The sequence below is a fragment of the Gobio gobio genome (genome assembly GCF_949357685.1).
Source record: "Gobio gobio genome assembly, chromosome: 20".
Taxonomy (NCBI): domain Eukaryota; kingdom Metazoa; phylum Chordata; class Actinopteri; order Cypriniformes; family Gobionidae; genus Gobio; species Gobio gobio.
The window spans coordinates 15,998,989-16,024,067 of record NC_137113.1 but is presented as its reverse complement, the minus strand read 5'-3'; the positions used below and the strand labels follow the sequence as shown (position 1 = coordinate 16,024,067).

Genomic DNA, 25,079 nt, shown 5'->3' with positions numbered 1-25,079 from the left:
AAACAGTAGGACTATAAGATAAAGCTTTAAATAGCAGTCCTAAAAAAAAATGTGTTACTACAATTAAGTCAGTATGAGCCACCACAGTCATTTAAAAATATACAAAGTAACACAAAGTGAAAATAGCATGGCATTTTGGGGTTATGGAAACAACAGTTACCATTGTGAATACACAATACTAACATGAATTGTTAATGAAACATGGAAACTGCTCCTGAATAGATTGAACATCATACCTGCATGCAAATCCTTCCCAACTAACACACGACGTACCATTTATGTGATGTATTGGTTCTTTACTTTTATTTCAGGACTTAGCAATTGACAACGTAACTACGACGCTGCAAGCTCATAGTTTCTTTTGTGTGGTTTCTCTGACAGAAGTGTCAACAGCTTTCACACATGTCTTTCAAAATAAAAGTCTTGCATCAGAAAAACATTTAGAATTAAGTTTTTTGTTGTTTATGCTGTTTCTTTGCACACTCCGCGACCAGTGTTGGGTGTAACTAGTTACTAAGTAATTGACCGTTCGCAAAGACCCGCCCCCTTCAGTTACTGTTGCTATGTCCGACAAGCCATGACGCTCTCACACCACACACGTTCTCACGTACAGAAAATACATCGCGGAGCAAAGAGGACACTGACAACACGCCGGCAGACAGGACAGAGCAAGTTACTTTTGATATGAAACAAAGTCTCAAGTTTGAAATGGTCATATTTTAAAGAAATTTAAACAATAAATACCGTTTTGTGGCTCGTGATCGCTGTAGCGCCTCAGTTAAAGCTGCTCGTGAACCGATTATCTCTTCCTTCTAGTTTGCAGCTACTTTTGCACTACTTTTCTCTTTTTTTATCAAAGTGTAATATTGTGATTCCCTTTGTGGCTAGTTGGTTTGGTTCACTGTTAGTTCAGCTGTTAAACAAAGTGGACGGACTCTATAAGCTAAAGATTACACTATAGAACACACAAATGTAATGTAAAAATTATATTTTATGTTTTTCAGTATTGAATATTTAAGTCTTTCACTTAATTTGCATTTTTTTTTTCCCTATTGAATTTGATTGTCTTCTCTACAAAGTATATATGTAATGTTTTCTTAGTATTTTGGTGCAAATGAGGTATCTCATAATGTTGCCTTATACCTTTTGAAAAAGTCTTGACCTTAAAATGCAGCGTCCTTAGGCAGTTTTCTAGGTTTTGGAATGGAGCATTTGTGTACATACACTTTGGGTTCGGTGGATGGACATAAATACGCTCAGGGTTTAGTTGACATGCAGAGACCTCTGTTTTTCATTGCCACCCTGTGAGCCTGAATTCAGGCAAGCAAAGCGAAATTCCTCAGAAATGAATTCTCTCCGAGTTGGTAGTGACCTGGATTTCCCAGAAGACTTCCTGCATCCGTGTTTCAGTTCTACTCTTGACCACAGAGGGGAACACTCGGAATGAAATTAGACACTTCCCCGCAGAGAACTACAGCCTCTCTCATATATACAGACACAAAGAGAGAATGGACTTTGGGAGAAGGGAAAAAAGAAGGTTAGATGTCACATTTAAAGGAACAGTTTATCCAAAAATGAGATTAAACCTTATGTCTTACCAAATCTGTATAACTTACTTTCTCCAGTGCAAAATAAGAAACTCTAAGGCTTGTTTTCTTTTGCATGCAAATACAATAAATACAGTCCTTCAAAAAACATTGAAAAGCACCATAAAATTGGCCATATACCCTTTTGCACTAGTCTTCTGAAGTCATACGATAGCTTTCTGTGAGAAACAGGCCAAAATTGAGCTCTTCTTGGTGTACTCGTGAGATAAGGAGAGATTAATTTATCCATCTGAATTGTGAATGAATCATTCTTTTGAGTCAGATCTTTTCAAATGAATCATTTGATTTGGTTCACAAAAACAGATTCTTTCACAAATCAGTTCAATGACAATTTACGCGTTAGTTTGAAGACTTACACCTTTACCACTTTTTTTGGTGCTTTGGATATTTTTGGAATCTTGTCCACATTCATTATAACTGCACATTTCTTAGAGTTTATTCTTTTGAGTTCCACTCATAGTCAGACATGTGGCTCGGAGCAAATCATGAATTTCACTTTTGGGAGAACTGTCCCTTTAAGAAAAGGAAGAAGGGATGATGGGAAACATAGTCAAGCAGAGGTAACAGAAAAAAATGGGATTGATGCAGAGTTGTGAGTGAGTTGATAAAGAATGATGTGCAGAAAGGACAGAAAGACATTTAGTTCCAGAATGGCAGAGTGCTGTTTTTCAATAAACACATTAGCTCTATATTTCAGATTAATGCTAACAATTAAATGACACATAGGAACAACACTTTTATCAAACCCCATGGATATGGACGGGGCACTATGCATATTTAATCGGAATGGCCTGCAATAGAGGCCATTACGGCCGTGTAATTACGGTAATGCTCTAACAGGGTCTTTTGTTCCGAGTGCTGCATTCACTCTCCTGGGGTCCAGTGTTTGTTGGGTTGTATATATTTCTGTCCAAAGAAAAGTTGCAGCATTATCATCTTTCCCTGTTTCTTTTTTCTTCTTCTTCCTCCCTCCCTCACACTCTCTGGGTGAAGTGATTTCTTACTCACCAGAATGCTTCTCTAAATAAGAATGTGATTTGAAGCCACCTGCTATCACGTACACACAGCCAAACCTGCCTTAGTTCAGTCGATTTTAAATTAACAGTGACATCAGGCCCATTTTCTCACCGGGTCACAGCAACAGAATGATTATTGTTCTTATCCAACTATCAGACTGAGTTGTTTCCAATTGGAAAGGGTTAACAGGGTGTGAGGGGGTTTGTTGTTAATATAAGCCTCGTGTGTATGCAGATTCCATGTGTATGTTTCAAAAGAGTGCATTTTTTTTTGCTTTATTTATCCGTATGCGAAGAAGCACACAAGCTGGTGTGTGTGCTCCAAATGTTACGGCAGATCCACTTCAGCACCAGTGTAGCATGAAGCGCGGTTGCAGTACATGCCGAGGATTTGGTGGTTCTGGTGGGGCTCTGAGCTTATCTGGACCCTGCAGGTCCCCTGACTGTTCCTCAATCCCCTCACAAATTATCATAACAAGGGCATACAAAATGAAAAAAAAACGAAAAAACAAAAACAATTAAAGTCCAAACATATTCACAAAAACAAGGAATTTCAGAGCAATCTGTAATGTAAATTGGGAGCTCACCCTCTTTGTAATGGTCGATGGGCTTTGTACTTAATTCAAAGGACATTTAAAATACCACTTTTTGAGGAATGAAATGTTTTTTTGTTTGTGTTTGTTCTTACAGTCTTGCTCAAAACTTGTCACTTCCTCTCTCCCGCAGGAATCAGACACTTCTGTGGTTGCAGTGAGACCCCACCAGCTCAGCCACAGCTGTACATGGAGACCCCCAGCTGGGCAGGTGAGTGTTTTTGTGGAGTAGGTGAAGATGTGTGTGTGTGTGTGTGTAGAATAAATCATGCCCATTTAAATTGGCACATGCCCCATCAGATTTTTGAGGTAAGTTAACTGTAACTTCGCCAAACTTTGTATTGTTACAGTGTTGGTAGTATATTTAAATGAACGTTTAGGGTGTGTGTCCACGCTAGCGTTTTTGCACACAGCTGGCATAGTTTTCAAATTGTTTTCAATGGGAACGCCTCGTTTCTAGAACGCCATGAGTGTAACGAGGTGGTGAGCGTCTTTTTCATGCTCAAGTGCTGAGCGCTCAGCGTTATTTATCGGTTGCCGAGAGTTGTTCAACTTTTGAATAAAACGCAGCGCTCAACACTGTCACTTTTTACCCAAGCATCCAATCACAGTGGAGGAGGGGCAGGACAATACAACACCGACCAACCGCCACATTCTACTTGTACAACATCAACAGATGACAACAACAAGCATAATAATGCATTTAAAACAAGAGCCAGAGCAAATACTTTACATTGTATTGACATTTTTATATAGAACCAATACAGAAACAAACTATCTGTGAAATGAGATGCTAGTAACATTTCCGCAGATATTCTGTATCATAACAAGCAAAGAGTCTCAACTGGAAAAAAAATTCTGTGCTGCCAAAACGCTCTCAATCGCTCACAGCCAGGCTTTGGTGGACACGCAGCCTTACTCATTCTCCATGTTACCTGGACTGAGAAATTCACATGTATTTGTCATCAAAAGTCTGCCGGATGATGCAAAAGGCGTCAACTCGTAAAAACTAAAGATTTCACTTCTGCATTTTTGTATCCCAACCCAAGGGACAGTCAGATCGACAGAGGGTTATTAACAGAACAGTTATTGGAAGGGTAGGTGTATCACTGAAAATTGTACTGCACTTTGTCTATTCTTTAAACAGCATTAAGGCCTGTACACACCGGGACGAATATCGCGAGCACTTATCGCCAGCGTTTTTCGTGGCGTTTTTCGGCGCGTCTTGAGTGTTCACACCCAAGCGATTTTCACTGGCGATGCACAGAGTGAACGTGCAAAATCAGTAGATGGCGCTCCCAGGACACACGGTGGTGCTGCTACGCTTCTGACACTCGCTTGTCACACAGAAGAAGAAGAGAGACAGTATTTACGAGCTTGCCAAATCCATAGACATATTAAGTCTATGGCCAAAACCATTCACACACTTTTTGCTAACTGACTAGCAGTATTAGCAACTCATCTTCTTCTTTGTTTACTTGCTACTTCTTCATCGTATCAATGTGTACTCGATAAGACCGTTTTGTGCTTGAGCGCCACCAAGTCGTGTTTTACTGTAACTTCAGCTGCTCCAGGCATGTAAATAAAAGCGGCGATCACATTGATCACAAAAAAATAAAAAACGAACCCGACGCATTTTTTGAAAAATGACGCTTTTACGGTTGGCGTTTTGCGCGTCGGTGTGCACACTCACATTGGCGCCCTTTGTTTAGTCACGAGGCGTTAAACGTCGGCGATAAACGCACGCGAAAATCGTCCCGGTGTGAACAGGCCTTTATGGTAAAAATGGAACACTATGGCAAAAGATTTTTTACTTGTACACAACAAGGTTTTACTTTGGGAGTTGGATGGAACTGACAGAACGGCAGTTTCTTTCAGTTTTTCCCCTCTGTTTGGCCTATAACACTGTGTTTGTGGTCACCGGGTTTAAAATGTCAACTACAAACACTAAAAAACAAAAAAAAGTTTTTTTTATTGTCTGTTATGGCATTCTCTCCATATTTACAATTCTTTGTAGCCTTTAGCCACCACCTACAACATGCTGGATCCTTCACTTGAAACCAAAGGTAACTCACTCCTGCTAAACATTTACTCTTTGAATTCTTGCACCCAGGAACAATGCAAGTCAACACCATTATAACTAAAAGTTTGCTTAGTATTTCCTACTAAAGCAAAGCAGTATTTGACTCTGGCAAGTGTAATGGAGTGGCCATGGATGACAACATGCCAAGTGCATTATGGGTGTTATGCTATTTGGCAAAAGGAAAGAAAACATCTTTTTTTTTCTTTCTTTTTTTTATCTAGTCAGGCAGCACTGATCACATTTCTACAGTATAGGCAGACAACTTTTCCCATTTTGCCAGTGGTGAAGTACCACATAAAGTGGATAATAAATTATTGTTAAAAATTAATAATAATGTTTTTTTGTTTTGTTTTTTACTGAAAATTATGGCATCATTTACTCACTCTAATGTCGCTCCAAACTCCTAGGACAAAATGTCAAAGCTTCCTCTTTTCCTTCCCCTTTCCTAACCCCCCTCCCCTGGGGCATCAAACGAGCCTGATTGCCACTGGTGACCCATCAAAATATAGGTGCATGATCATCCGGGTTTTGAGTTATGTGGTTTCAAGAGTGAATGGTGCTGTAAGCAAAGGTTGGATTGAAATTGAAATTGAATCTGACTCTTCAATTCATTGGTGGTGGATTTCCTATTTTTTTGCACAATTTACATCTACAGGCTTTTTCTCTCGCTCCTATATCATCCTTATCCGCTGTACGTCTCAATGTCATCGTTGTTTTCCCTCTGTCTGGGGTGTTTCCTCTGTGGATCTGTTACATTACTAGAAACCTGGTTCAGACAGAGATTAGGTCTCAATCATTAATATTTGCATAGAATTTCCATACATGTGTGCAGACATACAACATTTTCCATTACATTCAATTAAATATGAAGCTTGTATTATATTGTATTAAATATACATACATATGTGAGTGTGTGTGTGTTCATGTTTTTATATCCCGGTGGGGACTTCAATCTGAATACACACTGACTCATGGGGACTCGTGTCACCTTGGGGCATAAATTGAGGTCTCCATGAGGAAACATGGGTAGGTTTAGTTTGTACAGTATAAAATCCATTACGACTATGGAGAGTCCCCACAAAGATAGCGAACCAGATGTGTGTGTGTGTGTGTGTGTGTGTGTGTGTGTGTTTGTATATTATTATATATAAAGCAATATTTGGACTAAGGACATGAGTTGCATTTATTTGATGGTGTAGGTGTAAGGTATGATGCAGTGTACGAGAGGAAGTGTGTGAGTGCCTGAATGTGTGTGTGAGTGAAGGTGATTTTGTGTTTACTATGTTAATCAGGTCATTGCACGACACTCTGTAATGATAACAATTTTTAGTTATTGTGATTGTTTAAATTTGTTTTATGTCTTGTTCTTTCTGTTGCTGCTGTAACACCTTCATTTCCCCTCTGGGGATATGTATACAGTATATAGATATAATTATGAATGCTTATGTGGTTGGTCTGAATACCCTCAGTTGTTTCTGAAATTCTACATTTAGAGAGGGTGAACTTACTCATAGATCATGATTTATGCTTGCAAATGTCTCACCCACAAATATGATTGTATGTTCAGTGAATAAGACCCACTTAATTTACCAAATGCACGAAAACAGAAACTTCCTGATCTTACCTTTCTTTTCTCTTAGTAGTGCAAAGCTGCCTTATAAGACCAAAATGACTGATTCAGTTACTTCGCTGTGGTGTGTGTGTCCTTCACAGCAGTGGTTCACAACTGCAGGAATAAAACAATGCTAAATACAAAAAAAATAAAATGCAAGTAACCATATCATTTTGAATTGTTGGGATAGAAAAATGAAACGGCTTATAAACTTTTAAAAGCGAGGAGACGATTCCCATATCCAGTTGTTGATATCAAACTCTACGGTGTCATCTGTCACTGTTGAAGCTCGCCAAATTAGACAGATGACAGTGCGGACAGGTTGCCTGACATACTGTTATCCTTGATAGTGCACAATGCAAGATAAGAGAAATAACCAAAAATTGCTTATTTTACATTTTGGTGCAGTGATGGGTAACCAATTGATGTCCAAATTAAAATCTGGGTCCTGAACCAAACTAGTTGCGAATTGCTGTTACAGAGCTGTAAATGAGCTTGTGTCTTTAAAAGTGGAGTGGAAAGGAGAGGGCCGGAGCGAGGGAGTGAGAGAGGAGTGGTTTAAGTAGTGCTGACGACAGGCCTTTGATTCTGAGCATGCCCATTAGAGGGAGCCATAAATCCTGGGCTCTCTGGACTGCCTGTGTCAGCAGTCCATGGAATGAATTGATATTAAACGCGACAAAAAGCCTCTTTAATTCTGCCTCCACCAGCCTCTCTCTCTCTCTCGCTCGCTCGCTTCTTCTCTTCCTTGCACTCTCTTTCTCTCTCTCTCTCTCTCTCTCTCTCTCTCTCTCTCTTTCCCTCCATTCCTTCTCTCTGCCTCCCCCTGTTCTGGACGGTAATTGAAAAGAGGGAGGAGAAAAAAAAAGCCCAGTGAAGCCAAGCCTGTCATCATAAAAACATCTGCAATTACATCCGCTCTATTCATTATTTATGAAAGTCATTAATTAAATATTACTCACAAATAGCAATAGCATTTTCCCCCTTTTTTACCCCCATGTTGTCTTCGCAATGGGCGCGTTTTCTGCCAAAACATCACAATGCCGTCTGCAGTAAACATTTATGTTTAGACATTAAGAACTATTATGAGGATTATGTTAGCGCATTTGCGCCGTGGCCAATCCCTGTGGTAGACTCAGAGTGGCCTTTACTTTCTGACAGAGGTGGAAATCTACTTCTACCCCGTTGGCGTTGTCACCGCACACCTTAGTGCTGAAATAATGGAGATAACTTGATTCACTTTCAGGCAAATGGGATATTCTAAAATGGCCTCCTTTCTCATTTTTATTGGCCTGTCTAAAAATGTCCCGTAATGAGAAGAGGAAGTGCTGTCACAGGATGACATCACCCCCACACATGATGTGCTAAAACTGTAAGCTGTGGGATTTCAGGTGCCAAATTGATAAGTTAGACCTGTTATTCCCAAAATTGTAAAGATGAGGAACGATACATCAAATGAGGATCTCCGTGGCGTGACGCTCTTTTAAAACGAGCCGGATGACATTCTAAGTAGGGAGCCGGGCCGCTCTGAGAGCACCGACCAGCGCCAGGTACAGCTGTTGTAACTCTTTCACTTAGCAGGGCCCCTACGTGGAGGCTCTCAGCCAGTACGAGGGGCCGCGCTCACGACACGTACGTGATGGATTGAGTCGGGGAAAGCCATCATCTGGCCGTGCACGCGCGTGCTGAGCGAGGTGGGCCTCGCGTGATTAATGATATTTGCCTGGAGTCATCGAAAGCTGGATTTAAGTATTTCGGATTTAAAGTAACATTCGTCTCTATTGTTCACAGCGAGAGAGGCATTAGTCAAATTCAGCCACGTCTCGGCAGACGACGACGCTCCAACCCCTGGAGCACGCTGTGTAACAGTGCGGTTGTCTCACTCTCGCGTCGACAAATTATTCATGCAATTTTCGCCCGTTTTGTCTGATTATCAACAAATCTCTCTCACAACTGAGTTTATCATCCTGCCAAAATCATTTATTTCTCAGTAGTATTTCCGCTGAGTAAATGTTTGATGAATTGCTGTCATTATGCCTGTTTTTAAAGTGCAAATATATTCTGCCAAATATAGGACTTTGTTTATCATGTTAATTTTGCAAAAAGGCAATATACTTTTTCCATGTTAAATAAGACCTCGAAACATAACAATATCTGCTGGATCAGATAAAATGATTTTCAGTTTTTTTTTAAGCAACTATCAAGTCATTTTCAATAAACTACCTTTTTAAAGTCAAATAACAAAGCCTCAAGGCCAAGTTGTAAGGGCATGTTTCTTTTCCCCCATATTTTGAGTTCAGCGTTGACGTTCCCAAGGTGAATGGCCATTGATGCCATTAACAGAATGGACTGAGAGAGGGAAAAATCCCTTGTGACAACTGAGTAATGAGATGAAATGATAGACCTGGCTCGGGTCTGGCACTGGTATTTTGTAACTGTAAACGTCCTGAACTCAGCACTAAACTGACCATCTGATCCAAGACTAACAAAGATCCTCAAGGTCAAATACTCACTCCTCCCTCTAAAATATTGTTCCTTAAAGTGCTTAGCAAAGCATAATTTGTGCACCGTGTTTCCTTCGGCTCAAATAAATCACTCTGCGTAGATGGCCAAATACAAACGTCCAAGTTCGACTGATACGAACGGACTTACCTTTTTCGAGCACTGAGCCTGATATCAACCCTCTCTGGTCAGATGCTTTTAAAAAGCGAAGGGGTGAAAGAGCAAAGATTGCACCTGACTGCCTCACCACTCTGTTTCTGTACGTCTGCAGCTTCTACGGATCTGTCAATGGAAATCCAATTGCCGGGAAAGCGTTCAATCCTAACTCGGTTACCTTGGTGGATAGTGGCATGCACTGTATCCATTGCTGCCTGTTTGAGCTGTTTGTTTTAGGCCTAAATCATGGCAGATGGGGTGTGTGCAAGTGCACCGTGAGGAAAATATACATTTGGAATTACTCACGGCCAAACCAAAGCCTTACTGGGGACTTCAAAGAACAGAATATTATAATTCATGCTGTAAAATATTGAGAACCAGGAGAAATATGCAAACGAGTGCTTACTCAGTATCTGCCCTTTTTACACACCACTTATATAGCACGCTGTCTTGCAGTCTTATTGTGCAATAGGCTTTAAAGAGACAGTTCACCCAAAAATGTAAAGTTTTGTGGTCATTTACTCTGCCTCATGCCATTCAAAACCTGTATGATGTTCTTTCTTCTGTGAAACACAAAATGAGATATTTTGGAGAATGTTCACAATGCTTTCTCCCATATGATGAAAATGGATGGTGACCAAAGCTGTCAACCCCCCCAACCCCCCAAAAAAAACATCATAATGTGACCTAATGTGATATAGTGCTTTGTCATATGATAGCTTTGTGTGAGGAACAAGCACAAATTTAAGTTTTTACTAGATATTTTGCTTGACATCCTTCTTGTTTGGCATAAAAACAAATGTGTGTTCGTAAAAAGTTTTCATTTTTAGTTTTAAAGTTTTTAATTGTATTGATTTACGTGACTTTTCTAGGTCTAGAAATCATACTATAAATTTTCTACTATAAACATCTCATGAACCCATGTTTTTAAACCCTCCGCATTTTAATTATTTGGGAGTTTTTTGTTGATTTCAGGGGCAAGCCCTAGATCATTTCTGACCATTGTCACCATTCATTTTCATTGTACGCAAAAGATCACCATGGGCATTCTGCTATAAATATCTCCTTTTGTATTCTGCAGAGAGAGAGAGAAAAAAAAGTCATACAGGTTTGGAAAGACATGAGGGTGAGTAAACGAATTTACATTTTTTGGGTGAACTCTCCTTTTAATGTAGTACCCTCCATCTATTCATTGTGAGTAGTGATATTTTATATACCCTGCCGTGGCTTGCTATTGTGAATGCCATTGAGGGCAATATCGGCAACACTTTGGTTATAAAGGGGCTTTTCTCTCACACACACCCTTACGAGTGCTCTTCAGATGAAGGCTTTCTAATCGTAATTACACCCAAGACTGTTTGGCTTGTATCAGCTCTCATCAGGAGCCCCTCTGGCCAAATCACAGGACTCCAATCAGAATCGCAATGACACGCCTGTAATTAGAAAGTTTTGATGTTTTAAAATGCTTCTTGGACAGGATTGGGGGTTCTTTGAAGCATGGAGACATGACATTGATTATCGAAAGATGTCTCTCTGTCAGTTGCTGCAAGAAGGCGCAAACAGGAAGTTAATCTTAGCTAGCGTCCTATCCTCTGTCATACAGACGAGAAATGATTGCGATGTGGTTGACATGCTGTGATACTCGTGATGCGTTATAGTCTGTGACCATTTGACTAGCTGTGTTATAGGCAGGATAATTCAATATTAAAGGAACTGTTCACCCAACAAAATGAAAATTCTGTCATTATTTACTCAGCCTCATGTTGTAAGACTGTAAGACTTTCTTTTGTGGAGCACAAAAGCTGAATTTTTTCCGGAATACCCTGGATTTTATCTTTTTTTTTTATACAATGGAAGTGAGTGGTTAAACTGTCAGTCAGGCTCCAAAATATCCACAAAAACACCCCAAAAATTTAGTTCATTTAACATTTGATGCTATATTCCAAGTTTTCTGAGGCTTTGCCTGATGTTAGTTCACCCAAAAATGGAAATCTGTTATTCCAAACCCATAAGTCTTCTAAACATAAATGGAGATCTTTTTTGATAAAATTGGAGGGCTTTCTGTCCCCCCATTGACAGCTAAGCAACTATCACTTTGACACTTCAAAAAGTTCATAAAGAGATCGTACAACTAATCCATATGAATTGAGTGGTTTAGTCCAAATTTTCTGAAGAGATTCGATTGCTTTATATGATGAACAGATTTAATATAGGCTTTTAAATAGAAGCTCAACAGAACCAAAACGTTTTCTAAATGGAAACGGAGGTGCGTTGAACACCCAGCTGAGAAGGCCATTTTTTGTGTTCTTTTTTAATAATTTTCGGAGCCTGACGAAATCGGTATAAATACATGTTTAATACTGCATGTTACAGCCACTGTCCTTGCTGTCCAGAATAAAAGAGTGAAGGGATTTGTGGAAACTGTGGTTTCTAATTATTGTGATCCAACATTTGCCTCACATTTCAGGATGAAACGACAAACATGTCTTCTAATATCTTCAATTATTGCGTATACCGAGCTGCAGCGGACACATTTGTAAACGACTTTACTTGGACCCATTGTGCGAGCTGTCTCTTTAACACCGCACGGTTTATATACATGTTGCTGCTGATTGGGCTGACATTTTTGACACACCCACCAAACAAGAGAAAAACGTATCTCAAACCCCGTTGCACACCGTTTCCAGGAAACATGACGTTCAACCCGGAAACTCTAGCAAAGTGTTGCACACCGGTTAGAGCTTGAACGTGCCCCTGCTTGACGTGTGAGAACAAACCTCATTGGTTCTTGCGGAAGCTCAAACGTGCTGCATAACATGGGAATGAACCTCATTGGTTCTCGAACATCAAACGAACATTCAATCTGTTCATTATATAAAACAATCGTGTCTTTTCGGAAAATTCAGTTTTACGTTATCTTTATGAACTTTTTGAAGCGTCAAAGTGGTAGTTGCGTAGCTGTCAATGGAGGAACAGAAACTTTCAGATTTCATCAAAAAGATTTTCATTTGTGTTCCGAAGATGATCAAAAATCTTACTGGTTTGAAATGACATGAAGGTGAGTAATTAATGACAGAATTATCATTTTTGGGTAAACTGTCCCTTTAAGGCCTGTTCACTTTTTTATGAGAATAGGTAAGTCCACGCTACAACAAAAAAAATAACAATACAGAGCAACCATATTGTCTGAATCAAGAATAACAACATTGACAGCCAATAAGAATCCAGAGCATAGTAGCAGAAGCCAAACTGTGCATGCTTACAATAAATGTTATCGTCTATTGGTGTGGATGCTTGTTTATTTACCATAGTTACCATAGTTATCTATCTTTATAGTCATTGATGTGAATGGGCCTTTATTCACTAAAAATCTAGTGATAAATATCTGGATTGTGAATGATTTGCTCGTTTGAGTCTGATCTTTTCAATGAATCCGTTGATTCAATCAGTTGATTTTCAAATTTAAATCACTGACTGGTCGCAGCCATTAACATTTTTGTATTCCACAGAAAGAAAAAAAAGAAAAAAAAAATTATATATATATATATATATATATATATATATATATATATATGATGAATGATGATAGAATTCTCATTTGATCGTCAACTACTCATCTAAATAAGGTTCATTATTATTGAATAAGTACGTATTCCTTATATGTAAAGTCTAAAGAAAGTAAATCTCACTGGCAAAGTTCCTTGTAAATCATTATTTGCAGAGATGTGCTGGGCTTAAACAATTTCTCCTTTCCCAACCTGCCACGGTAATATGATTAGTCAAAGCTATGTGTTTCCTTGTGGTTAATGTTCTTTTCGCTCTTAGAGATGTTTCTCCACTAGTTCCTCATCAAAAATTAACGGAGAAAAAAAACGTAATGATAATCGCGCAGTGTTGCATTATTAAGCCTGCAGAGCCTGAGTGTTTGGAGAGGGGTGAGGGTGAGGGTACTCATCACGCTGATTTGAGGCCTCTCAAAGGACGCACGGGGTTGTTTATGAGGATAATGAGCCCTTCATCTCACCCAATACAGCGTACAATGGTCTCATTACAATTAAAATGGCTGAAAAGCAGACCTAGTGGAAGCAGGGAATGAGCATGATGAGAATTCAGTGGGAACGTTAGGAGGAATGGTGTATTAACCGGCCAGGAAGTCATTCTTAACCCTAGTGGCAGCTGAATTATGTTCCATTACTGAATTGGACCTAATGCTTTTGCTGCCAAACATATTGCTCTTGATGCCCACTTCAGGCAAAGCGCTGGTAATGTCCACACTATAGCAAAATATCTCCTGAAACGGCTTGTTTTTCTCCTCCCTGTTGAAATTTGCTTCCGTAACAAAGTTCGAATGGATTTTTGGCCTGATGAACACAATCTTTCAACATTAATACTTGCGCAAAGTGTAACACGTCCTCTAATAGAAGACCCTCAACCTCTGATGAGCTACTAGGATCATCAGAACCACCCATTCGTGGCTTTGTATGCATCACTGTCTTCAGGCTATAAAAGAATAATGCAGTTATTGATTTGAGCATTTCAGCTCATATGTTTCCACCTCGCCCAGCTCTGCTGCCCAGATTAATTTTTGAATCTTCGATTCATGGGCATATCATATAATGAATAGAGGTGATTCATGTCATTGCTTTTAAATGCTTAAATTGATACGGTTCCCCTCTGATTGATAGTGTAACACTGGCGCACAGTCTGCGTCAGCAGTTATGTCTTACAGAAATACGTATTGATCATGTTTGGGTGTGCCATTTAATTTTTTTAACTTGCTATTGCTTTAGTTTGATAGCATTATGGCTGATTTGCATAAATCTGTCCCTCAGCGTTAATTCATTACATTGTTGCAAATCCATTTTGGTTATAAGCTTCGTTTAAAGATCTCTGCTGTAATGTGATTTGCATTAATCCAACTTTTACTGTCAAATGTTGCACATAGTTGCCTGAAATTATACGACTGGTCGCTCTAAGAGTGTAAGAGTCCCAGAGGGAGAATTACGGACCGCTTTTACACACCCAGTTCCACCTACTTGGTCCAGGAGATACGAGGAGCAGCCGCTCTGTAATCTGTTGTTCATTTTCCCTTCATTTTTCTCCAAAGTGACATCTACTGTCCAGCAGGTGGTACCAAACATTTATCTATCCTCTCTCCCACGCCATCCAGCCTTCAGAAGATTTAGACACCCCAAACAATAGGCTCTCCAGAGACGCCTTTAGTCTGCAACACATAAGTAAACACGCGGCACTGATCCAGATGAAAGGAAAAGACAAACTGAGGTGTTTTAGACACAAAAGTTTCAGTGCAGCTGGACAAGTTTACAGTTTTTCCTCCGCTGAGTTGCTGACATTTTCAAATCTCTTTCTCTCTACTTTGTCTACGAGTCGACATTCCCTGAGTGTCATGCATCGTTTCAATCAAACACTGTAAAATGTTGGGGCTGGTCGTTAATCCTCCTCTCAGCCGTTTAATGGCTGCAGAAAAAGTCGTAAAATCCCCTTTTTTTTTCTCTTATAGAAGGCGAAAAGTGGGGAGAGGGACCCTGGTAGTGGGGTGCGGGGTGGTATTTGCTTCCAGTATAATTTTCAGTGCCCGTATGGCATGAAGTAACCCGTGTGAATCTCTGATTGGTGAGAGGAGTGTAAGGTCGAACGAAAAGCGACACAGACCTTCCCAAAAGCTGAATCTGTTTTTAAAGCCAAAGTGTAAAAAAATACTGTATTTAAACAGGTTTCCTGAACCCTTGGCCATATTTCATTGATTAGACAAAAAAGTTAACCCCAAACTCATACCATTGGTTAAAATGCCATTATTTTTAGTTATTGCTTATTAATAGCTTTTTTTGACATGGTAAAATTGCACGATTCAACTTTAACCCTAGGTTGCTTCAGGTGGACTGTCCCTGTAAAGTCGTTTTGTATGTAGACGGAGTCTTAGCTAAATATAAATGAGTAAATTAGTGGAACAAGCCGGATGGATGGCTGGCTGAGGAACTGATTCCTAAGAGGGTGAGAGTCCTCTCCAAACACTACAGTGTGCCAGCTTACGGCCCTGGATAGTGCTGGAGTCAGTGGTTCTAATTTTGTCCTCCCGCTTCATTCTCTCAGCATCGTTGCCGGTGTGATAACTTCATCGCTAAACAATTAAAAGCTCGCCTTCCATTTCCGCACGTGTCGGCACAAGAAGCAGCAGAGGAGCTTATTATGTGGGGACTGCGCAGGCAGCGATGCATGTAATGCAGACGACGCGAGCGGGAGAGTGCAAGAATTGTCTGGGAGCGGAGGCTGTTTGCGGAACATTTGTACATGCGAGAGGCTTTTGATGTTGTGTTGTGAAAACACATGTTAGCGCTCATTATAGCGCTGTTCCTCAGCCCTTCATTTGTATATTGTGCTGGGCACGGGCACTGAGGAGGAGCCATCTACCCTACAGAAAGTGTGCACCCTCTCTCCACATTCCCCCATTCATCATGTTGACACCAGCGCAGCTACTTTTGTGAAATGGAGAAAAATGGTTAAGTCAGCTCTTTCCCTGAGCCTCTTGCAAGTATATGTGTGTGCGTGTATAGTTCTGTGTGTGCTTGTATGAGGAGTTTGCGCGTGTGATGAGCATTGGCTGGTATGATTTGAACATGACGTGCGAGACACGCTGAATTAATTTTATTTATTTATTTAATGGTTGCATGACTTGCTGTTTGTTTGACGGAATTTTACACATGGACATTCGAGTAAATTTATATAAGTTGGTTGGTTGGCCATACAATTAATTAATTAATTAATTAATTAATTATAATAATAATAAAATGCTTTGATCAGATTGGTTGGCCAAAAATAGTGTGTACACACACACACACACACACAATTTTATAAATAATACAAGTAATAGCATTCCAGTCCACTAATAAATGGTGGGCTACTTTTATTCATATTGGTTGGGGAAAATGCCCAACCAGTCTGATTAACATTAATTGGTGGACTGGAAACATAATCCCAAATGGATGAATAGAGAATGAATGGTGTGGCTAAGCATTTAATAGTCTTCCTTAAAGGCTCATACATACAAAATACATGATAACAGGAGAAACATGAAATATTTCACTTGTGAGCAACCTCTAACAAATACATGCTTGGAGATATTGTAAAATTGCAAAAAGCAAGGTGTAAAATGGTTCAACCCTATCATTACCTCATACTGAAATCATACAGACGTCTCTCTCTCTCTCTCTCTCTCTCCATTTCTGTCTCGGTCTTGCCCGCTGTTTTGTAATATTCTCAACTAATGCTGAGATTTTATCAGTTTCTCAATCTACTGTCTGATTGAAGTCTGAGGAGGACATTAACATACATGGTCTGTCACACACTAGAAGACACAAATAAATGAGCAAATTTCCATTTCCCCACATGTCACCTTCATTTATGCCTGATGCTTTTCAAAATAGACAGATTGTCCTCTTCTGTTTGGTACTTCCAAATAATTTTCAACTCTACCCCGGCTAAGAATACCAACTATAGCAATGTTTCTGTAATGAAGAAAGTTTCCCCAGTATGCACTTACACTTACCGTTTCAAATAGGTTCACAAATTCTGTACAATTCGCTGACAATTTGTTTGCGTTATGTGTGTGTGTCTTTGTGTATGTGTGTGCACGCTAAAGAGACTATGATAGAGCCATGGACCAATTACACCTCTTTTTCTCCGCGATTGTTATCTTAAGGGCTGTTGATTAGTCTTTGTTAGGAATGTTTCATCTTCATTAAAGATTTAAGGGGAGAAAAGTCACTTGAGAAATTCGGAAATTAAATATTTAATGAGCTAATTCCTATCTGTGGCTCACACCTTTACCCAGAGCTCAGTGTTTCTCATTGTCGTTAGCGATCAGAGGTCATTTTAAAACCTTTTACAGAGTAGGACATTAAAATGGATCACAGCTCATTTTTCTTGTCCACTGCAAGCACTGGACCGACATATCAGACTGTGAACTTTTAAAGTCTCCTTCTTTTAAGGTTAAATCAACTAATTATGAGACTGAGATTTTATACCCTGAAGATGTCCGAAATTCAAATGAAGCCGAACCAGAGTGGGAAGATTTTGTGCTGATTATCTGCCTGTACTCGCTCCTAAGTGCTTCATTTCGGGATGTGTGCGCTCGCTTGAATTTGTTGTGTGTCCGTCAGAGTTGACTGATGGGAAGATGTTTTAACTCGCTACAGAAGTTCCGCTTAGTTGCTCGGCTGTTTGCTGACACCAAGCGTTCACGCGCAGGTTTATAGGGCCTTGCATGGATATTGAGAGGTGTCCGTGAGCGGAGAAGTGGCACGCTCGCTCTCGCTCTCTGGCCCTGCGAGCGAGACTCTGAGACTGAGGAGCTCGGACTCCCTTCGTGTCACACGGTATTTGTCACATTTCAGTGAAGTGAACCAGGAAATTTGCTGGACCATTGCTCAGGAGAAGAGGCGAAAGAGAGATAGGTCCTGATGATAGAGAGGGGTGGTGTGTGAGTATGTGTGTGTGAGGGAGAAAAGAGATTGATAGAGGCAGTAGGTTCCATCTGACATCTGCTGAATTGTCCTCTTTACAGTTTGGCACCATAAGGGCATTTGAACTCATGGGTAGTGGCTACATGTAGAGTTGTAAAAAAAAACGCATTTTAGCCATTGCATGTTCATCTGTTTCATACACTTTGAAATATAAATGGCCGTAAAAATACCAGCATGGATTTGTATCCTGGTCCAGTGCAAGAGGTCACATGTTTAAATTGTTAAAGACCATTTTTAAATGTTTTTAAAATAAGACTCTTATCCTCTCCAAGCCTGCATTTACTGTATTAGATTAAAAAATAGTTGTGTAAAACATATTTTTAGGATTCTTTGATGAAAAGAAATTTCAAACAGGATTTATCTGAAAAAGCTTTTGCAACATTGTACTACCGTTCAAAAGTTTTGGGTCAGTAAGAATTTTTTTTTTTTTTTCGCTTAAAGAAATTAATACATTTCAGCAAGGATACATTAAATTGATCAAAAGTGACATCAAAAGTTTCAACATTGATAATAATCATAAACGTTTCTTGAGCCGCAAATCATCATATTAGAATTATTTCTGAAGGATCATGTGACACTGAGAACTAGAGAAATTATGCTGAAAATTCAGATTTGCATCATATAAATAAATTATGTTTTAAAATATATTCAAATAAAAAAAAGTTATTTTACATTTTAATAATATTTCACTTTTTATAAATAAAATAAATGCAGCCTTACTGAGCATAAGAGAGACATCAAAACTTTTGAACGGCAGTGTATTATTATCTGTTCCTGTGATGAAGCTTTATTTATGAAAACTGTTATACCTTTTTTAGTATTCTTTGGGTATTCATTTCTTTGCAAAAAAATAATAATACTGACCCAAACTTTTGAATGGTTGCATATACATTTTGATTACATTTTGTCAGTGCAGATGTATTTCATTAACTGTGTTTAAATTGAATGATATTTTCGGATTTCACTGAAATTATATATGTAATTTACATTTTTCTTCACCCATAAGTTTTTTATTATTAGACACCACCCCTTTTACCTTTCTCAGTCAATTACACTTTCTTTTGCATTTTGTAATTCATTTATATACGTTGTTGTAAACGTATGTGTTTTAGTTTGCATATTTGTATGAAAATGCTTTGGTAATATGATTATAAAATAATTGCTATGCCAAAATAGAACACTAAGGGCCAGATTTACTTACAGTTTACGCCAGCGCAAACCCTATTGTGGCGTTAAAAAAACTACTGTCAGGATTTACAGTGAAAAACTAGTGCTGGAAATGCGTAGATATGGTTATTTTTGCGGCTTACCTTATTGCATATGCGTTTGTAGGAGTTTCCCTTTCAAATGTATGGGAGGAGAGCATTTAAATGAATCATGCATGGTGATTTACTAAGGTTTGCGCTAGTCAATTTACTGGTTACATTATTTACAGCCACAAAAAAAGCTTAAAACAGATGCTAATTTGCGCTGCTCTTGGTAGATTGTGTTGGTGATTATGGAAATTATCCGGCTGCGTCTGTTCTTTAATTTGCGTGTCATCAGTAGATCACGCACAGAATTTTACACTCCCATTTGCGCTTTTTTTTAAATTGTGCTCTCACACTAATTTGCCCTGTTTGAAGTGAAATAGCATTTTTAAATATCTGTAGCACATCTTACTCAGTTTCCCAACCTTCAAAAGAAAAATCAACACAAAGGTAAAGCTTTCCTGACCATCAGAAGGCAACAGGCCGGTGGCTGTTGTCAGTGCCGGTTGACGAAAAGGCCTCCATTGTGGAGAGGAGGCCTATTGACCAGGCCTGTAAAAGGAAGCTGCACATGTTCATTTAGCTGGTCGCCTACTCCTGGGAGGCCATTGATCGCCTCAGAGTGAGACTGTAATCTGCGTGATTGTAACGTGAAGAGGGGTTTCAACGGAGCACAGGCACATTTTATCGCAGGTGGAGAGGACCCTGGGGGAGGGGATGGGGTTCTCAGGGGCGGTAGAGAAGATGGAGATTGGGGGGGATCGGGCTCTTAAAACGAGCTGAGGGTGAGTTGTTAAGTCATTGATTACTTGCCGACTGAGATTACAGAGGTGTAATGGCTGTGCGCAGATAACATGGCAAGTGCTTTCTCTCGCTCTCGGTGAGCATGTGTGTTCTTGAGCTGCTGCTCTTGTTCTTTAAAGGAATAGTTTTCTGTAGTTTCCGAAAATGAATAATGCCAATATTTATTCACTTGTTGTTCTGTTTGACGGTTTTCTGATATGCACAAAAAACGAGATTTTATATTTTTTAAGAATACCATGGCAAATGATATTCTCATATTTCATATGTCATACTGTATATCAAGTCTTTTGAAGCTGCATAATGCATTTGTGAGAGGAACAAATCAAAGTTATTTATAGAAATTGACATTTGCACCTTATAATGGCATGCACAATATATCGACGATATTTCAGTTCATCAAATGATGTTATTATATTAGATTTAGTTTGTAATCAGTCAATATTAGGTATGTATCTGCTGATATTGGATATTTAATTACCCATGCATATTCCTTGATTTTTTCATTTATTTTATTTTTCGTTTATTTAGGCAAAGTACTGTAGAATTTAATATTGGTCATTTATTGTTTATTGACTATAACATGAAAATTATTATTTTATCGATGTCAGTATATAGAATGTCTTCAATTTCAGTCTGTTCCCCACACAAATCTATCATATGGCTTCAGAACATTTGAAATATAGCATTTTTAGAATGGAGATTGATAGCCCAAGTGCCTTTTTAGTTTCATTATATGAAAAGAGTAGCCAGGATAATCTTAAATTCAGGTTTGGAAGGATGTGCGGTTGAGTAAATGATTAGTTTTGGGTGATTTTTTCCTTTAAAGAAAGCTGCCCTTTTGTTTCTGGCTGGTGCTGACATCCTGCGTCGTGGTTCTCGCTGTTATCCTTATGTCAAACAGTAACACAACCATTATGAAATCCCTGTTGGTTGCAGTGGAGTAATCAGAGCCCTCTGCAAGCATAATTGACGCGTTTGCTAAAGCCACAGAGGTGTTCGAAGAGGGACTAAAATGGCAGTATCATAATTTCAAACTTTAACAAAACAAATTGTATTAACACGACCAGCCAGTCCTAATGGTGCGGACTGGAGATGCGGTGCTTGTTTTAGCTGTAAATTGCACTCAGCAGGGAGTCCCCTGGGCTTCTGGCCATTTACACTCCTAATGAGTTATTGGGCACCCAAGAGCAGTGGCTCTAATTGCTTTGGCTTTTTCACTCCAGTCGTCCAAACTGGAGGCATTAGCTTCTTGGGTAAGAGGACTGAGAATGAGGAGAAAAGCAGGAAAACAAGACAGCTGTTGATGCCTTGATCGCTTAAGTTCACTGTCAGGTAGAAGAGAAGGTACACAAGGAGATTCAGACGTGGTCTATCTTTTCAAGGGCCTTGTTTTTGATTGGTCTCCTGTAAGACCCAGAGTCAGGCGATCCAAGCCCAGAATTAGTCTCTTTCTGCTAAATTGGACGAATCGGGCCTTTTTTAGGGTTGCTAGATTCTCATGCAGTAGAAAAAAAGTCTCTGTTTCTGTATATTTAAAGCAATACAATTACACACATGCCTGTATAGTGCTACTTTCCCTCTAATCTTTCAACAAAAGACGTGGCATATTATTCTTTCACCGTTTGAATTATTGATGTAATGAACAGCCACACGGGACTCATTAGAAAATGGAAATGCCTCTATATACTGGAATGTGAACCATTCTAAAAGGCAGCGTTGAGTATGTCTACTTAACAACCGCTTCGAACATGCAACGCGCACATAAGAGCACAAATACTCCTCACTGCTGAGTGCAATTGCCATCATGTCTTTTATAACGTCTAGAGATAACTATTGGTATTGCCTTTATGGATTTTGCACTCCACCACAGACACAAAGCTATACCTCACACGCAAAGCCCAAAGGAACCGGCTATTTCCGCAGGCCATCAACCTCAGAAAGATGCTCGAGACCAAGCTAAGAGGAGTCACGCATCAGCTTGACCCTGTTAGGTGCGCCTCAGAGGGTTAGGGTAAGTCAGCCGTCATCACCAACCCCTGGAAGAAGTGATTGACAACATGGCACGCCGATGTAAGCACGCCGACCGTGCAGTTGAAAATGGGAGCGCCTGCATTTTTAATGGCCGTCCATGACCACAGCAACCAGGGTTTGTTATGGCCCATCCAAACTGTCACAGAATGGATCAAGCATCTGACGTGCCCTACTCCTGTTAGTCTGCTTAATTATTTAGTGTGTATGTATTTACAATAGGTTGAGAAAGGCAAGAGAGAGTGGTGCAGTGTACATCTATACCATGCATAATACATGATCTGGCTAAAGGCAATATGAAAATGGGTGGCGCACACTCGTATTTTGGGCTCTTCGTCGCGTAGGTGTTATTGTACAGAAACGCGCCATTGGAAAACCTTGCCCTCATCACACAAGATTCTGTCAGTGACACCGGTGGGCTGAGCTTGAGAACAATCTACAACGCTTGTTTTATTGGTTTGTTCTGGCTGTCTGGAACAACAAGGAGTGTTATGTAAAAACGCCGGCGTATTGTTGAGTGCTGAACTGGAAAGTTTTGTCTTGGGAGAGCCGGAGTTCAGAAGGGAGGGGGGGTTGCTTTTGTTAAGCATGCTCTGCCTTTTCACTTCTGCTTAAGTTCCTCCTTTAATCATGAGCGTATAATTAGAGAGGCCTACAGTATGCAAATGCTTTCGCATTTTCTCCAGGTTGTTATGCAAACGTATTAAAACGTATTAAAATCATGGATAATTGCAGAGGAGCCTGTGGTGAAGAAGAGTCAGATTCATTTTTTTGCCTAATGGTAATGGGGGACAACATAGATCGCTTTTCCTCGTAATGGGTTAAATTAAGGGTTAAATATGCTGAATTGCTGGGATGGAGTGACCCGCTAGTATCAGGAAAGTATCCATCATGTGCTGTCAGTAATATCTGATTACAGAATAGATCTAAATGCAGTTTTTCCCCTCTGAAGGTCTAATGCAAATGATTAAACCTTTGCATTATTTACGCTTCAGAAGCATTGTGTTATTGTTTGGATTAAATATAACAGAGATGAATGCAGTTTTGAATATAGCAATTATCAAGGGTGGCAAAGAAAATGTTTTGACTTGACCTTTTTGTCTCCAAAAAAACCAACAACAAAAAACAAATGAGAGATCCACACGTACATGATTTGTAATATCGAGTGTCCTTTTGAAAAATGGAGAGCAAACAGTGATTTATTCACCAGCACTTTTCATTTGACTTTATACTCTATAATCACGTTTTGAGTCAATGTTTTAGAGTCTGCTGATTCTGGACAGGATCAAGACCTCAGCAATAAGTGATCCCCTGTGATATTGCTGTGTAAACTCTCTTACCGTCGCCTCTATAGATCTAATGTGGTACTTGAAAATCCATTTCTGCTATAAATATTCAAATCTGTGCCTTTCAGGTCTAGAATATCACATTTAGCAAGATCAATATCACTTTGCCTTTGAAATCAAGGAGGCACATTTAGTGGATACTAGGGGTTGTCACGGTACCAAAATTTCAGTAGTCGATACCAATACCAATCAAACTTGATGATTTTCATTCATACTAATTTCGATTTCACAGAAGAAAAAATAATGCTTTATATAAACAGTTTTTGCTACCATGTGGAAAATACAATTCTCATTTTATATACAGAATACTGAAATAAAAGAATATAAGTTTACATAATATATATATATGTGTGTGTGTACTGTGTATAATTGTTATGTATATTTGAATACACACACACATGTATATATTTAATAAATATGTGCATGCATATTATGTATATATATTGATATAATTGATATAATATATATATATTTTATATTATATAAGTAATGGAATCGTATGGCCGAACACCGACTATCACAGCGAGCCTAATGCTGGGGCTAAATTCCTTGCATTTTCTAAATCCAAAATAAATAAAATTAGATAATATTTAAAAATTGTTTTGCATCATTTGGCAATTTGATAGATGACAGCTTGATTGATAAAAATATTCTATTCTAAGTCATAGAGGGGGATACTAGGAGAAAAATTGTTAATTGTGGTGGGAATGTGTTACAGATGTAATTTTTGTAATTTAAACAAATATTTTTCACAAAATAAAAATTGACTTCCTTTTAATGGGACCATGAAGTTGCCCAAAGTTGAAGAAACACCCTAATATGCTTTTTTTTTATTTTGTGATATCAACATGAAACTTGAGTACTAGTATTTTTGACATCGCTAGCGGATATCACCCCAATTCCTTATAATTTCCTGGACACCACTGCAGAATTATGAAAGATGAATTCCCTAATTCAGTTTTGTAATTTCAGATCCCTTCGATGGATTCTCCATAACTTGATTGCTATCACCAGCCAATTTATCATTCTGGGATGCAGCCAAAATGGGACTGAGTCTGCAAACTGTTGCTTTATGTATGAGTGGGTGATTTAGAGGTGAGGTTTTCATTCCTGCCCATTTCAAAGTGCAGGGGACTCAAGTGGCTCAAAAAAAAAAAAGAGCTACAGGCTGAGGTTCAATGGCGGCATGGAGCTCAAAGAGTCCTGTAGTAGATAACGGCTAGTGGCTCTGCCACTGGCCCCAGTTATATTTGAACCTCTGACCTATGCCCTTAAGCAATATGTTGCCGGTGACAACTTAACCCCATATAGGTTTAAATTTTAAATGCATCAGGTTCACTTCAGTTCACTAAAACAGCTGTGAGATTTTATAATGCGAATTTCTTCCCAGGACTTCAAGAACAACCTCAGCCAACTTTGCCATCAAATTTCCCTTGCAAGTTGTGATATTATCCATTCTTCAGTTTTACTTCCTGTTCTCCCATGTAAAAAATGATGGGGTTGAGCCACAGGAGCGGCAAAGCCAATTACAGAGCAGAAATC

At 39.2% G+C, this 25,079-nt stretch overlaps 1 protein-coding gene across 5 annotated transcripts in view; it reads left to right on the top strand.

The window, feature by feature from the left end:
* The window catches only part of rbfox3a (RNA binding fox-1 homolog 3a), a gene marked incomplete at its 5' end in the record, with an annotated part of 516,394 nt that overhangs the window by 257,579 nt on the left and 233,736 nt on the right, over positions 1–25,079 (top strand). For 4 of the 5 annotated variants that reach the window (XM_079845977.1, XM_079845975.1, XM_079845976.1 and 1 more), the window contains one exon: positions 3,350–3,427. In XM_079845977.1, coding sequence (XP_079702103.1) covers positions 3,406–3,427 — 22 coding nt within the window. Of the gene's footprint in view, positions 1–3,349; positions 3,428–25,079 lie in introns of those variants that run through there. The other variant, XM_079845979.1, reaches the window with a different exon arrangement.